The following is a 16,948-nucleotide window of genomic DNA, read 5'->3' on the forward strand; positions in this document are numbered from 1 at the left end:
GCAGGTGTGGAACAAGTGCTCGAGATAATAGAAAGTCAGAAAAGGGATGAAATCTCACCAGGATTTTAGTCTATCACTTATTCTATTCACATAGTGTAGAATTTGTTCAATAAAATAATTCTGAGTGGGGCTGGGGATGTGGCTCAAGCGGTAGCACGCTCGCCTGGCATGCGTGCGGCCCGGGTTCGGTCCTCAGCACCACATACAAAGATGTTGTGTCTGCCAAAAACTAAAAAAAAAAATAAATATTAAAATTCTCTCTCTCCTCTTTCTCCCTCTTAAATAAAATAAAATAAAATAATTCTGAGTAATCAAGCACAAAACACTAGGTAGATTTGAGAGGAAGATAGGTCAGAAAATTATGATTTTGGTATTTTTTTATATATTTCTACCAAGAGATTCTTAATGTATATGCATTTGAAGTATTATAAATGTAAATTAATTTGTGTGAATAGGTGATAAATAACTTAAGGACTTTAATTCAGATAAAGTGTTTGAAATACAGATGAAGTTTGTATTTCAGATGAACAATGAATAATTTTTTTTGTATAACCAGGTTCCATGATATATTTTTATTTACTAAACTTGGCAGCCCTTTCTCATCCCATGCATTGTACATAACAGGTGCTTGGTACTTTTGGCGGGGGCGGGGAGTACTGGGGATTGAACTCAGGCACTCAACCTCCAAGCTACATTCCCAGCCCTGTTTTGTATTTTATTTAGAAACAGGTCTCACTGAGTTGCTTAGTGCCTCACCATTGCTTGAGGCTGGCTTTGAACTCAGGATCCTCCTGTCTCAGCCTCCTGAGCTGCTGAAATGACAAGCTTGCACCATCGTACCTGGCTGCATATTTAATTCTGACTGCCAACCACGCTTTGCTTAGAGTTTTCAAATTCTGGATTGAAGAATTTAAAGAAAGATTGTTTTTCTTGTTCTGATCTCATAATTTCCATGTTTTAAACATATAACTCTGTTGGGCTGCTAACCTATATATTATATCTTGTAGCAAATAAATTTATAGCTTTTCTTAATGATATTTTGAAAGAAATAAGTGATGAGATCTTTTGAGTCCTTTCCAATTTCATACAGCAGAGGGAGACAGTGTTTTAAAATATTGAAAAATCATTGTTACTGAGTGATGGTACTTAGGGAAAAGTACAGAAATAATTTACTTTTTAAGTATTTCCAATGTAGTATCTAGAACATTTTTTCTAGCCAGACTATATTTTTTCAGTATCTTTTCTAGTTATTTCTACCATTACATAGCACTTACAGTTATGAATACAGTTTACATGTCAGCCTGTTGATCCACTTTCTAAAATTAAGAAACCATCATGTTTCTTTTGTTTCATGATGTTAATTTCATGACGTTATTCTCTGGTCATAGTCTCAGTATTGTGATTTCGGTGTCAACTATGTTGTGAAATGTTCTTAAGAATTAGACTTCTCAATCCTTTGGGGTAAATTTACCTTTATAGAAATATTTTTATATTCCTATTTATACTCTTTTGGGGGGGGGCAGGTACTAGGGAGTGAACCCAGGGGCACTTTACCACTAAGCTACATTGTTAGTTTGAGACAGGGTCTTGCTCAGTTGCTGTGGGACTAGCTAAGATGCTGAGAGTGGCCTCAAACTTGTGATCCTGTTGCCTTAGCTGACTCTTTCCAGAGTCACTGGAATTAGAAGCATGAGCCACTGTGCCCAGCTTTATTTTTAGTTTTAAGTAATTTTTTATATTATATAATACAAAAACAAAAAGTTGTTGTGTTATACAACATGGAACCATGGTAAATAAAAATGTGTGCTTTTACTGGAGACAAAATAATAACCTCCTCGTTCCTTTTTCACCACTAAAATTTGAGCAGTTTTAGAATGAATTCCTTTTCTTAATGCTCATAGAAGCAAGAGAATATATAGAAAATTCCAGAGACAGGGCAGGCTACTTGTGTTTGTCAGTATGTAAATGTGGGGGTGTTTGGATTATAGCTTTGTTTTGCTATTAATATTGGAATAATAATGAGATGTTGTGTTTTATTTTTACTGAATTAGTTGCTGATGTCCACAAATTGTGGATCTTGGAATGTACTCTTTCTTTTCCATTAATGCATGTTTGTATATTTTATAAAGAAATATTTTGCTATATATATGCTCTCTTAATGTCTGTTAAACTTAACCATTCATTATGGCTCCCCCCCCCCCCAATACCATTAAATATTTTCCAGCAAAATATTTTACTGCATACATGTACTATACTCTATCCTGTATTGTTTGGCCTGTGCCGAATTAAAATAGTTGTTTATCACATGCTAGACTACTGTATATCATGTAATTTTCACAATGACTATATAGTATATATATTTTTATTACCAGTTTAGAGGTAGAGAAACCAAACCCAGAGATGCTAAATAATTTGCCCAGTTTTTTCCAGATGTTTATGATGATGAAGATATTTGTGATTGCATTCATTTGTTATGTGCCAGATATAGTTCTATAGTCTTTTTGTACATGATATTTAATCCTCATAAGAACCCTATATGGTATAAGCCTTGTTATTCCCATTTCAAAGGAGAAGCTAAGGCTCACAGAGATTAATATACTTGCTTGTAAGTCGTATATCCAACAAATAGCACCTCTTTGTGATTCTTTCTAATTACACAATTAATTGGTTTTGCCTTGTTCTTGGTCCCTGCTTGTTTCTGAAGAAATAAGTGAAAAGTCTAGCAGAAAAGGTATTTCAAGCAAATTATTCCATAATTACATTCCCTCATTTCTAAAATATGGATGATAATCTTCTTTTGTAGTGTGGTTTTATTAAATGACTTGACATGTGAAGCACACAGAGTGTATAAGTGCTCAATAAATGTTATTACTACTGTTGTTTTTTTCTCTCCCTGATTATTTAGATTTTTATTCAGGCTATAAAATCAGTAAATGTGTATAGAAATTTGGGAAAGTGTGACGCAGCTGAGAGAGTAGTTACTGAAGACTCATCACTAATAGCATTTTAATATACTACCTTCTAAATATCTCTGTTTCCTAGCATGGGGTCTGTCACTACACATTGTATGCTTGGGCCTCTCAAATCCTTGTTCAGGTGCCAATTGTCACAGCCCTCTCATCTCTCAGCTAAGACCATTAATTAAGGAGATACCAGGTGCTCAGGAGCAATGGGGGATAAAGAAAAGACAGACACACATAGGGAGAAAAGGCTGGGGCCAGGTGGGTAGCCAAGCCCTTGGTGAGGCTTGACAGACTCTAGAACTAGCTCAGCAAGTTTATTTTATAGGTTTCGTCAAAAGGTTATTTGTGGGAAAATTTCAGTAAAGCAGGCAATCTAAAGGCCACAGGACTGGCAAAAAGTTAGAGTCATCTTGTTTTGCTCAGAATTCTCTATCAGGCCTTGACTAATATAGAGCCCTACCTCCCTGGCCGGCATTACTATAGCAACTGGGGCATGTTGACCTGTACCTTCATAACAGCTAGCTTCCAGTGCAAATGCAACCATGAGAGTCAGACCATAATTCAAATCACCACTCTTCACAATTATATACACTGGAATTTTTCGTTGTTTTATGAGAGAACAAAAGCTGTTTCCTTATGAGCACAGTGCCTGGCACTCAATAAATACTTAAATTAAGGAGTTAGAAATTTGCCTTTCTTACCATTTTTTGTATTTTAAAGAATGGTTATAGTGAAGCCAACTATTCCGGGCCTGTAATCCCATCATCTCAGGAGACTGAGGCAGCAGGATCACAAATCTGAGATTAGCCTAGACAATTTAGTGAGACTCTGCCTCAAAATAATATCTTTTAAAAAGCTGGGGATGATACTAGGGAATGATATTGGCCAATTATATTATTATATTATGTGCATATATGAATATGTAATGAATCCCAAAACTACATGCACTTACAATGCACCAATTAAAAAACTCTGGGGGGGGTGGGGGCCACGGGCCACGAAAGGGCTAGGGATGTAGCTTAGTGGTAGAGTGCAAAGCACAAGTCCTTGAATGGAATCTCTAGTACCATGGAGAGGGCTGGGGGACACAGATTTGAGTTTAAGAATAAATAAGATGTATCAGTCTGGCCTGCAAAGACTGAGCTACTGCTCCAGTATTAGACAAAGGGTTTTGTGGTACCAATTAAATTTGCAAAGAGTAGGAAAATTTTGGAAAGGCTACATTCTAAAGATAGAGGCACGGTTATTTAATAACTGTAACCTTGAGGCAGGTTAATCTCAAAAGTTTGCCAGTAAACTGCTTTGGTTCTTTAGACTCTGGAGAGAATTCCTTCACTGCTAGTCTGTAGCACTAAGTGCTTCTTAAGAAGCCAGTGTCTTTATGCTATGATTACTTAGGAGTAGTAATGGCTTCTTTTTTTTTTTTTTTTTTTTTTTTTTTTGAGAGAATCTTTTTTTTTTTTTGTAGATGGACACAATACAATGCCTTTATTTTTATGTGGTGCTGAGAATCGAACCCAGGACGTGCCCGTGCTAGGCGAGCACTCTACCACTGAGCCACAGTCCCAGCCCAAATGGCTTCTTTTTTAATCTGAAGTTCCTTTCATTGAGAAAAAAAAAAGAAATTCTCAGAGGAAACCTCAGAGGTGCATAGTAGATCATGATCAAGCACAGTAGGGATTCTTATTAATAACTTGTGGATACTGCTTTGGGATATTATGGAACCTTGAAAACCTTGCCTGTGCATGTAAGAGCAACATTCAAACAAATCAAAGATTTAAGTTAGGGGGCTGGGGTTGTGGCTCAGTGGTGGAACACTTGCCTGGCATGTGTGAGGCACTGGGTTCAATTCTCAGTGCCACATATAAATAAATAAAGGTGCACTGATAACCAAAAAATATATATATTAAAAATGATTTAAGTTAGCTTTTAAAGTATTTTTTTACTTAAATGAAAATAGAATGGTTTATTAGTGTTTAAAATAAAAAGTCTCTGAAATTGGACTATAATATTAGAAGTATCTGCCAGAAATGTCAAGACTTCAAACTTCATTTTTAAGAGCATGTATAAGCATTGAAAGCGAAGTAGGTATGAAAAAGAATTCACAGAAAATTAACCCCCTCCCATCCCTGTTTTCACCTTTTAAAAAGCTGCTTTACATGGTTTATTCGGTACTGCTGTTTTAATGAATGGAATAAGTATAATTTCAGGTTTAGGTCAGTTTGTCTCACTTGAAACAGATTGTTGCTGAGAGCTTTGACTATCTTTGTTTAAAGGCCTTTTTGTTCATACTGCACAATTCCTCAGGTTACAGTGGCTTTCAGTAAATGTAACTGCAAATATGTGCTGCTTTTAAAGTGAAAAAATGAACTTTTATGTAAAAATGCATGTAGCATAAGGATATGAAGTGGGAATGTACTTTAGAACTATGATGTACACACTGCCATCTGGGTTCTTGATTCTATTTGAAAGTGAAAGAAGCAAGATGCAGGTAGAAGAAACATTACCAGGAATTGCCGATTTAAATGAGTTATCTGATTAAAAAGAAGTCAGAGAACAAAGGGGTGAATAGGCTGCTCTTTGTTATATCTGTCTCCCCCATTTACAGAAGTAATAATCCTTTTCATAAAAGTATTACAATGTAAAATTTAATTTGATTCTTAATTTAATCTGCATAATATTATTTGATGCAGTTAACTATAATGTTTACACTGAAAATACTGATTTTTGCCAATCTAAAAATGGAGATGGGAACATTATTTGAATAGAAAAAAAAGGTAGAGGTGAGTGAATATATGAGGAGTAAGGGTAGATGCTGGGGACAAGCCTTGATGAGAGTAAAAGTTGCTATTAGGATACTTGTTTTCTTTTTTTGTAAGTAAACTTAGTTTAACATTTGAAGTCTCTATGTATTCTGCTCTTTTTCCATCTAGTCTTCACTGCTCTTATATAAATTCTGGACTTGGCACATTGGTTTTTTTCATACTCCCTGATGTACTCTGGCCTTTCGTGTCCCCAGAGCTCCAGTTTTAGGCCATTCTCTTTGCCTCTGGAGACTGGGTTACCCCTTCTATCCTTGCAAACATTATCTACCCCTCAGCACCCTTTAAACTGCATGAAACCTTCACCTTTTGCAGCTGGTGTGATTTCCTGAGCTTTTGACATATATTTGCCTATTTTGTGACTTTAAGTATCTCATATATTTCCAAATGGTCAAAGATATGTCATTAATATTTTTTAAATTCCCCACAACCTTAAAGAGCATACCTATTCATTGTGGGTGTTTAGCACAAGTTGAACATTCCTAATATGAAAATTTAAAGTTCAAAATCAGACACTTTTTGAGTGCTGATGTGAGGTCACAAGAGGAAAATTTACTCCTGGCCTTATGTTGCAGGTTACAGTCAAAATGGAGGTGCACTAAAATATTGTATAAAATTAGTTTCAGACTATGTGATTAAGGAATACAGAAAACATAACGGAATCTCATTTTTAAACTTTGGTCCCATCCCCAAGATATCTTACTATGTACATGCAAATACTCTAAAATCCAAATCTGATGTACTTCTGGTCTCAAGTGTTTCAGCAAAGGGGTTTTCAACCTGTAGTTATATGTTGAATGAATGATTGTAAAAATAATATATTAGAATATGCTGTATTATTTTTACACAGTAGAATAAATTACTCTAAAGCAGATTAGTGCACATGTGAAAACAGCAAATTCCTATAGAAATTGGGTTACTCAATGCTGGCATTATTGTCATTTGGGGCTGGATATTTCTGTTGTAGGAGGTTTCCCTGTACATTATAGGATGTTTAGTACCATCCCCTGGTCTCTACTTACTTGATGTCTGCACCAACCTTTCCCTTACCCTAGGTGTGACAACCAGCAATGTCCATAGACATTGCTAGATGTCCCCTGGGTGAGAGGATCATCCGTAGTTGAAAACACTGCTTAAGAAGAAAAGTAAGCATTTAAGTCTTGAAACTCAAATTGTAGTGTTTATGTCGTTTTTTTGGAAGGATGAATTTTAATAGAAACAAAATAAAAATTTTTTTAGTGTTTATTTTTTAGGTGTAGATGGACACAACACAAAGCCTTTATTTTTATGTGGTGCTGAGGATCGAACCTGGGTCCCACCTGTGCTAGGGGAATGCTCTACCGCTGAGCCACAATCCCAGCCCCTAAAAATAAATACTTTATAATTCTTCAAATTTAACCTTTTTCTTTTATTTTTTTGTTTTAATTAGTTATACATGACAATAGAATGCATTTATGAACTTTGATATACATAGTTGGGATATAATTTCTCATTTTTCTGAATGTACATGTTGCAGAATCATGTTGGTCATGTGAGTCACATATAAACATAAAGTAAAAATGTCTTTCATTCTACTAAGGAAACTATCATTTATAAAACTTCAATGACTTAAGAAAATTGCATTTTTACTGTTTTATTTATTTTACATTTGATAATGGATTTTATTTGGTGTTTCCTCTAGATTGAAATTAAAATGAAAAAGCCAGAGGCTGTGAGATGGGAAAAGCTAGAGGGGCAAGGAGATGTCCCTACTTCAAAACAGTTCATAGCAGGTTTGTTTTCTGGCCTTGATAAGCTTTAAATTTGTATTATGTTGTGTGGTTGAAATTAAATAGTAATGAACATTTTTTCTGCTTCCATTATTTATATTTCCAAGATAAGATATATTGAGTATAATAAGGTTGCTATGTAATGAATACAAAGTAGCCTTGTGACTATTCTAACTTCCTAAACTCTAAGAATACAAATGAATGGCAGCAAAATCCCAGAGAAGTTGGGATTGCTCACCATGTCAGTTTATGACATTATTTGGAGTTTGTTTGATTTTGTTTGTTGCCCTTTCTTATTACTGCTTTTTGCATTGTAAGTTAATTTGTTTGCTCTGCTGATATATTTTCTCATCTTCCCCGCCTCTCTTTCTTGTTTATTCCTTTATGTTCCTTCTACCAATATTGTCAACTCTAATTGCCTTAAATTTCAGGGCTTCGTTGAATAAGGTTTCTAGCCCATTTCACTATATTAATTTAGAGAAGGATAAAAATAGGTAATAAGTACTAAAGAAAAGCCTAGGAGAAGAGAGGAAAGTAGGGTCGATTGGGTAGCTCTTTACGGGATGTACAGCATTTCATTGAGGTCAATTCTAACCACGTGCAATAAGTAGATAAGCATTTTTCTAATGAAATAATTAATCTGCAGGACACTCTTAGAACTATAACCTAAGATTGTATTTTACTGTAATAACCTCATTAGTAAATGGAGAGAAATTTCTTTTTGATGTATTAGTTAATGCTCTGATTTGATGACTGAATCAAGTTAATATTGTGTCTCAGCTACTTTCAGATTTTGCCCACTTTCTTCTGTAGCAGAAAACATATTTCCTGTGGCCACTTTTAGGAAATGGGTTGTTTGGTGGATCATTTATGTGTGCATGTATTAATTAAGAAGTAATTTTAGATGCATACAGAATTTGCAAAATAAGAGTTCCCATAGATTCTTAACCCCACTTGCTCCAATGATAAAATCTTAATTAATTTGAGGTATAATTAGCAAAACCAGGAAATACATACCAACAGGTAATTTTTAGGGAACTTAAAGTATTTTTGTTTGATAATTGTAAGACAATAAAAATGTTACATGCTTCTTTTGTGACTAACAGATTTTTGAACTTATGATTTTATGTAGTGCAAAACTTTTCTAAGAGTAGTATCTCACATAACAGCCATGTATAATAGGCAGCCCAGCATTATTCCTTCTGTTGTACAGGTTCAGAAAGATTAATCAACTTGCTTGAGATTGCTCAGCAGGTTTCATTGTCTAGGACTAAAAGCCAGGTCTTCAGAGTATAGGTCTTGTTCTGTTAGCCCCATGTGAGATACTTTTTGTTGCTATATTTTCAACATGGAAATGATCTCTGCTGGCATGAGTATCTTTGTAGTTATTTGATTGAGTAAAGAAGTTAGGTTACTTAGCTCTATAGTTCATCAACCATCTCCATGTGTTAAAAATTTTTATGAGATTAAAAATCAAGGTTTTTTTAGTGTTACAGTTAGTAGGTTTTTTTCTAAATTCAATACCTTAGATATTCAAGATGCTATTCTGTTACATTTTTGTAAGGAATTAATATGCTTGTCAGATTTCTGTGCACTGCAAGGTGGAGACTGTAGATAAGGGCAAGTCATTTAACCTATCTGGGCCAGCTTTCTTATCTGTAAAGTGGAGATTAAACCTCTATTTCCATCTTTCCAGGGAATGAGTATTATAATTAATTAAATCCATGTTTCCTAGGCTCTTAACTTACCATGGCCTGCATTTTTTTGTTTGTTTTCTTCGTTTACTATTGAAAATGTACAAAGAAGGGGGGATTTCTAGTAGATGGAAGATGGATAGGGTTTTTAAAACAATATACCTGCCATGAATAAAATCATATAGGGTCTTGGGTTTGGTTTTATTTCAGGGGTTTATTTTTTTTAATAACTTCTTTTTTTTTCTTTTTTTTTTATTGGTTGTTCACAACATTACAAAGCTCTTCACATATCATATTTCATACATTAGACTGTAGTGGGTTATGAACCCCCAATTTTACCCCAAATGCAGATTGCAGAATCACGTCGGTTACACATCCACAATTTTACATAATGCCCTATTAGTAATTGTTTTATTTTGCTTCCTTTCCTATCCCCTACTATCCCCCCTCCCCTCCCCTCCCATCTTCTCTCTCTACCCCATCTACTGTAATTCATTTCTCTCCTTGTTTATTTTCCCAGTCCCCTCACAACCTCTTATATGTAATTTTGTATAGCAATGAGGGTCTCCCTTCATTTCCATGCAATTTCCCTTTTCTCTCCCTTTCCCTTCCATCTCATGTCTCTGTTTAATGTTAATCTTTTCTTCCTGCTCTTCCTCCCTGCTCTGTTCATAATTGCTCTCATTATATCAAAGAAGACATTTGGTATTTGTTTTTTAGGGATTGGCTAGCTTCACTAAGCATAATCTGCTCTAGTGCCATCCATTTCCCTGCAAATTCTATGATTTTGTCATTTTTTATTGCTGCATAGTACTCCATTGTGTATAGATGCCACATTTTTTTTATCCATTCATCTATTGAAGGGCATCTGGGTTGGTTCCACAGTCTAGCTATTGTGAATTGTGCTGCTATGAACATCGATGTGGCAGTATCCCTGTAGCATGCTCTTTTAAGGTCTTCAGGGAATAGTCCAAGAAGGGCAATAGCAGGGTCAAATGGTGGTTCCATTCCCAGCTTTCCCAGGAATCTCCAAACTGCTTTCCAAATTGGCCGCACCAATTTGCAGCCCCACCAGCAATGTACAAGTGTACCCTTTTCTCCACATCCTCGCCAGCACTTGTTGTTGTTTGACTTCATAGTGGCTGCCAATCTTACTGGAGTGAGATGGTATCTTAGGGTGGTTTTGATTTGCATTTCTCTGACTGCTAGAGATGGTGAGCATTTTTTCATGTACTTGTTGATTGATTGTATATCCTCCTCTGAGAAGTGTCTGTTCAGGTCCTTGGCCCATTTGTTGATTGGGTTATTTGTTATCTTATTGTCTAATTTTTTGAGTTCTTTGTATACTCTGGATATTAGGGCTCTATCTGAAGTGTGAGGAGTAAAAATTTGTTCCCAGGATGTAGGCTCTCTATTTACCTCTCTTATTGTTTCTCTTGCTGAGAAAAAACTTTTTAGTTTAAGTAAGTCCCATTTGTTGATTCTTGTTATTAACTCTTGTGCTATGGGTGTCCTATTAAGGAATTTGGAGCCCGACCCCACAATATGTAGATCTGAGCCAACTTTTTCTTCTATCAGACGCAGAGTCTCTGATTTGATATCAAGCTCCTTGATCCATTTTGAGTTAACTTTTGTGCATGGCGAGAGAAAGGGATTCAGTTTCATTTTGTTGCATATGGATTTCCAGTTTTCCCAACACCATTTGTTGAAGATGCTATCCTTCCTCCATTGCATGCTTTTAGCCCCTTTATCAAATATAAGATAGTTGTAACTTTGTGGATTAGTCTCTGTGTCCTCTATTCTATACCATTGGTTCACCCGCCTGTTTTGGTACCAGTACCATGCTGTTTTTGTCACTATTGCTCTGTAATATAGTTTGAAATCTGGTATCGCTATACCGCCTGATTCACACTTCCTGCTTAGAATTGCTTTTGCTATTCTGGGTCTTTTATTTTTCCATATGAATTTCATGATTGCTTTATCTATTTCTACAAGAAATGCCATTGGGATTTTGATTGGCATTGCATTAAACCTATAGAGAACTTTTGGTAATATCGCCATTTTGATAATGTTAGTTCTGCCTATCCATGAACAGGGTACATTTTTCCATCTTCTAAGATCTTCTTCTACTTCTCTCTTTAGGGTTCTGTAGTTTTCATTGTATAAATCTTTCACCTCTTTTGTTAGGTTGATTCCCAAGTATTTTCTTTTTTTTGAGGATATTGTGAATGGAGTGTTTTTCCTCATTTCTGTTTCAGAAGTTTTGTCGCTGATATACAGAAATGCCTTTGATTAATTTGTTTCGTCTGTCTAATTCTCTGGCCAGTGTTTCGAGAACTAAATTGAATAGAAGTGGTGATAGAGGGCATCCCTGTCTTGTTCCAGATTTTAGAGGGAATGCCTTCAACTTTTGTCCATTCAGAATGATGCTAGCCTGAGGCTTAGCATAGATAGCTTTTACAATGTCAAGGTAAGTTCCTGTTATCCCTAGTTTTTCTAATGTTTTGAACATAAAGGGATGCTGTACTTTGTCAAATGCTTTCTCTGCGTCTATCGAGATGATCATATGGTTCTTATCTTTAAGTCTATTGATATGGTGAATAACATTTATTGATTTCCATATATTGAACCATCCTTGCATCCCAGGGATGAATCCTACTTGATCATGGTGCACAATTTTTTTGATGTGTTTTTGTATTCGGTTCGCCAGAATTTTATTGAGGATTTTTGCATCTAGGTTCATTAGAGATATTGGTCTGTAGTTTTCTTTCTTTGAGGTGTCTTTGTCTGGTTTCGGAATCAGGGTGATGTTGGCCTCATAGAATGAATTTGGAAGAATGAATTTTTCTATTTCCTGAAATAACTTGAAAAGTATTGGTATTAATTCTTCTTTAAAGGTTTTGTAAAACTCCGCTGTATACCTATCCGGTCCTGGGCTTTTCTTGGTTGGTAGTCTTTTGATGGCTTCTTGAATTTCATCCATTGATATTGGTCTGTTCAAATTGTGTGTATCCTCCTGACTCAGTCTGGGCAAATCATATGACTTAAGAAATTTATCGATGTCTTCACTATCTTCTATTTTATTGGAATATAGGTTTTCAAAATAATTTCTAATTGTCTTCTATATTTCTGTAGCATCTGTTGTGATATTGCCTTTTTCATCCCGTATGTTAGTAATTTGAGTTCTCTCTCTTCTTCTCTTCGTTAGCATGGCTAAAGGTCTGTCGATCTTATTTATTTTTTCGAAGAACCAACTTTTAGTTTTGTTAATTTTTTCAATAGTTTCTTTTGTTTCAATTTCATTGACTTCCACTCTGATTTTAATTATTTCTTGCCTTCTGCTACATTTGCTGTTGTTTTGCTCTTCCTTTTCTAGGGCTTTGAGATGAAGTGTGAGCTCATTTATTTGTTGGTTTTTTCTTTTTTTGAGGAATGACCACCAGGCGATGAATTTTCCTCTTAAAACTGCTTTCATTGTGTCCCATAGATTCCGATATGTTGTGTCTGTATTTTCATTTCTCTAAGAATTTTTTGATTTCCTCCTTTATGTCTTCTGTAACCCATTGATCATTCAGTAACATATTGCTCATTTTCCATGTGATGTAGGATTTTTCCTTCCTTCTTTTATCATTGATTTCCAGTTTCATTCCATTATGATCAGATAAAATGCAAGGTATTATCTCCACCCCTTTATATTTACTGAGGGTTGCCCTATGGCATAATATATGGTCTATTTTTGAGAAGGATCCATGTGCTGCTGAGAAAAAAGTATATCCATTTGATGATGGTTGATATATTCTATATATGTCAGTTAAGTCTAGGTTATTGATTGTGATGTTGAGTTCTATAGTTTCTTTATTCAACTTTTGTTTGGAAGATCTGTCCAGTGGTGAGAGAGGTGTGTTGAAGTCACCCATAATTATTGTGTTGTGGTCTATTTGATTCTTGAACTTGAGGAGAATTTGTTTTATGAATGTCGCAGCACCATTATTTGGTGCATAAATATTGATAATTGTTATGTCTTGTTGGTGAATGGTTCCTTTTAACAGTATATAATGTCCTTCTTTATCCCTTTTGATTAACTTAGTCTTGAAGTTGATTTTATTCGATATGAGGATGGCCACCCCTGCTTGCTTACGAGGACCGTGTGCGTGGTATATTTTTTCCCACCCTTTCACCTTCAGCCTGTGTATGTCTTTTCCAATTAGATGTGTCTCCTGGAGGCAGCATATTGTTGGATTTGTTTTTTTAATCCATGATACCAGCCTATGTCGCTTTATTGGAGAGTTTAAGCCATTAACATTCAGAGTTACTATTGATATATGGTTTGTACTTCCATCCATGTTTGATTATTTATCCTTTTTTAAAAAAATTCAGTTTGTTTCTCCATGATTATCTTTCCCCTCACCCTCTGTCTTTACCGAGGCACTTCCTACTGCTGGTTTTGGTTATTGTTTTTCATTTCTTCCTCGTGTAGTGTTTTGCTCAAAATGCTTTGCAATGCTGGTTTTCTGGCTGCAAATTCTTTTAACTTTTGTTTATCATGAAAGATTTTTATTTCGTTGTCATACCTGAAGCTTAATTTTGCTGGATACAGAATTCTTGGTTGGCATCCATTGTCTTTCAGTGTTTGAAATACATTGTTCCATGACCTTCTTGCTTTCAGTGTCTGTGATGAAAAATCCGTTGTTAACCTTATTGGTTTACCCCTGAATGTAATCTGTCTCCTTTCTCTTGTAGCTTTTAATATTTTCTCTTTGTTCTGTATATTGGATATCTTCATAACAATGTGTCTTGGCGTTGGTCTACTGTGATTTTGTGTACTTGTTGTCATGTATGCATCTTCAATTTGTATATCTGTTTCCTTTTTTATTTCTGGAAAGTTTTCTGTAATTATTTCATTCAGCAGGTTACTCATTCCCTTGGTTTGAATCTCTGTACCTTCTTCTATTCCGATGACTCGTAAGTTTGGTTTTTTTATGTTATCCCATAACTCTTGGATGTTTTTCTCGTGATTTTTTACCAGCCTTTCTGAGTTGGCTAGACTCTTTTCAAGATGATATATTTTGTCTTCATTATCTGACGTTCTGGCTTCTACTTGCTCCACTCTGTTAGTGATACTCTCAATTGAGTTTTTAATTTGGTTTATCGTTTCCTTCATTTCTAGAATTATTGTTTGATTATTTTTTGTAATCTCTATCTCCTGATAAAGATGCTTAACTTCTTCTTTTATCTGTTTATGTAATTCATGCTCAATGTGTTCTTTCGCTGCTTGAATTTGCTGTCTTGTATCCTCTTTAAGGTTCCATTCCATCTGTCTAAGGTGTTCCTTGAGTTCTTTATATGACCATTTTTCTGATGACTCTAGGTCCTCCTGAATCTTTAGGCTGTCCTGCATTGTTTGTACTCCTTTTCTTCCTTGCTTTTTGAAGCTGCTCATGTTACTTCTTGTTCTGTTTGACTGATGAGTTACTGTTTACTCCTATAAATTTATTTGATGCTTGGGAGGAAAGGTATTAGAAGGGAAGGGAAGAAGTCACTAAAGAGAATGAGAGTAAGCAGGTAGAATTCAAGGAAGGGGGGATATGATAATTGAAAAGAAATGAAAAGACAAAAGAAGAAAAAAAATAGGAAATAAAAAAAGAAAAAAAATTTTAAAAAATAATAAAAATTAAAATTAGAAGAAAAAAATTTAAAAAAATTGTAAAAAAAATTAAAAAAACAACAAGAAAGAAAAATGAAAATGAAAGAAAAACCCAAATCAAAAAAAAGAGAAAAGAAAAAAAGAAAAAAAAAAACCTAATAAATGCCGTCTTAGAGTTTGATTAACTTCTCTTCCAGTAGGTGGCGCTGTGCCCACCAGGCCAAGTTTCTCCTGTCAATACGCGGGAACCAATCACTGTGCAGCCGTCCTCCTCCCAGACTGGGCGAGTCTCCAATCCTGAGTGCCTAGGGCCTCCTCTTGTGTCTAGTCACTTCCCACTTTTCCTCTAGCCAGGCCCCTCTCACGGGTGCCGCTCACCACAATACTGGCTACATGCCAGGTCTGCTGCTCCCGGGAGCCCTGTTTTCATGAACGACTGGGCATACTCTTCCAGTTTGCCATTCCCTCAGACCCTAAGTTTGTAGAGCTTGGGGCTGAGAATCCTCAGCGAATTTTACTTGCCCTCCGGTAGCCACGCCCCCGGTAGCTGGTGTAAGAGACCTTAGCAGTCAGCCCTGGTGGGAGCGGTAGTTCCTCGCCCCGGGTCCCGCGCCACCTCTGATTCCCTCGGGCTGGCTCACGGGAGAGCTGGGAGGGGCCCTTAAGGTTTCCCCGATGTGTGGAGAGGGAAGGCTAGGGAATTACACACCTGTAGCCGCAGGTTTCAGTGAAGTTTTCTCCGCCGCAGTCTGATGACGTCAGTTCTCTCTCATGGTGGTATCTCTTGCAAATGGCGACAGTTCGTTTCCCTTTGCCGGGCAACCAATGCAACGGGTGGGTCCTTACTGTCTCTCCCAAGCCCCGTTTCAAACCTGTGGCCACTACCTATGAAGGCTCAGTAGGCATTTACCTCCATAGGATGAGAAGGGCTGACCAGTTGTTTCAGCCGGATGGATTAGTGCTGAGTCACAGCTGTTTGTCTTCGGGAAGCAGGCGAGCGGGAGCTTGAATTCAGCCGATCGGGGCTCAGTGTGTGTTCTGAGAGGCCCAGACTGTTGGCCCCAGATCCACGTCAGCTCAGCATTGCCTAGTGATCCTGAGCAAACAGATTTAGGTTGTTTACAACTCCCTATGCCTGCACAGCTGAAGAGGTCAGAGACTTGATCTCTCTGCGCCCGCCGCCATGTTGGAATCCCTGTATTCCATTTTAATAACTTCTAATTATTGAAATAATCAGTTTTATTTTTCATTTATTGCAGTAACATTAGATTTGCTTTTATAATATATTAATTTTTGTAGAAGAAAAAAAGTGATTGATTAAAAGAAAGTTAGTAAATTAAAGCATGGTAATAGTACCAGCACACAACAGACATGGGAAAAAATTAATGCTATTTTATGTAAATGAGTGGTGGTAAATTCCAAACAATACAAAGAGAGGGGAAAAGAATTTCAAGTAGATATTGAAAATGCATAAAGGTCTTAAGGAAAGAGCTTGGCATGTAGAGAAAATGACAGAAGCTGTTTTACCTTTTCATTGCTGTGACCTTGGGTTTTGTTTTGATGGAGGGTGGGCAGGGAGAAAATTGGTTTATAGGTGTAAAGAAAGGATGAAAAACAGGATGAATGTTTAGTAGTTTCTGTATTAATATATAGAAATAAAGAAATTTCAAACCAGGATTTTTCAAAGCCTCATAGTTGTATAATCCAGTACAGTAACTGCTAGCCACATGTATATGATGAGCACATGAAATATGACTAGTCTGCGTTGAGATGTACTAAATTGTAAAATATGTACCAGATTTTTATGACATGGAAAAAATATAAAACATTATATTTTTTTATTTCATGTTGATATGCTATTTATATGTTAGATTAAATAAAGTACATTATTAAAGTATATTTTACCATGATTGTTTTTAGTAACATACTCCTAGAATTTTGAAATTATATATGTGGTTACATTTGTGGTCATCATTCATGTCTTCATTGGATAGTGAACAGAGCTGCTCTTATACCTACTAGGTCAGTTTGTTATTTTTTAATTATTTGTGTGCCC

At 36.0% G+C, this 16,948-nt stretch overlaps 1 protein-coding gene across 1 annotated transcript in view; it reads left to right on the forward strand.

Moving 5' to 3' along the window:
• The window catches only part of SUGT1 (SGT1 homolog, MIS12 kinetochore complex assembly cochaperone), a 37,573-nt gene that overhangs the window by 17,463 nt on the left and 3,162 nt on the right, over nt 1-16,948 (forward strand). The window contains exon 11 of the mRNA XM_081290739.1: nt 7,467-7,557. Coding sequence (XP_081146865.1) covers nt 7,467-7,557 — 91 coding nt within the window. The remainder of the gene's footprint in view (nt 1-7,466; nt 7,558-16,948) is intronic.

Source organism: Spermophilus citellus, assembly GCF_964194105.1.
Source record: "Spermophilus citellus genome assembly, chromosome: 1".
In the NCBI taxonomy this organism is placed as follows: domain Eukaryota; kingdom Metazoa; phylum Chordata; class Mammalia; order Rodentia; family Sciuridae; genus Spermophilus; species Spermophilus citellus.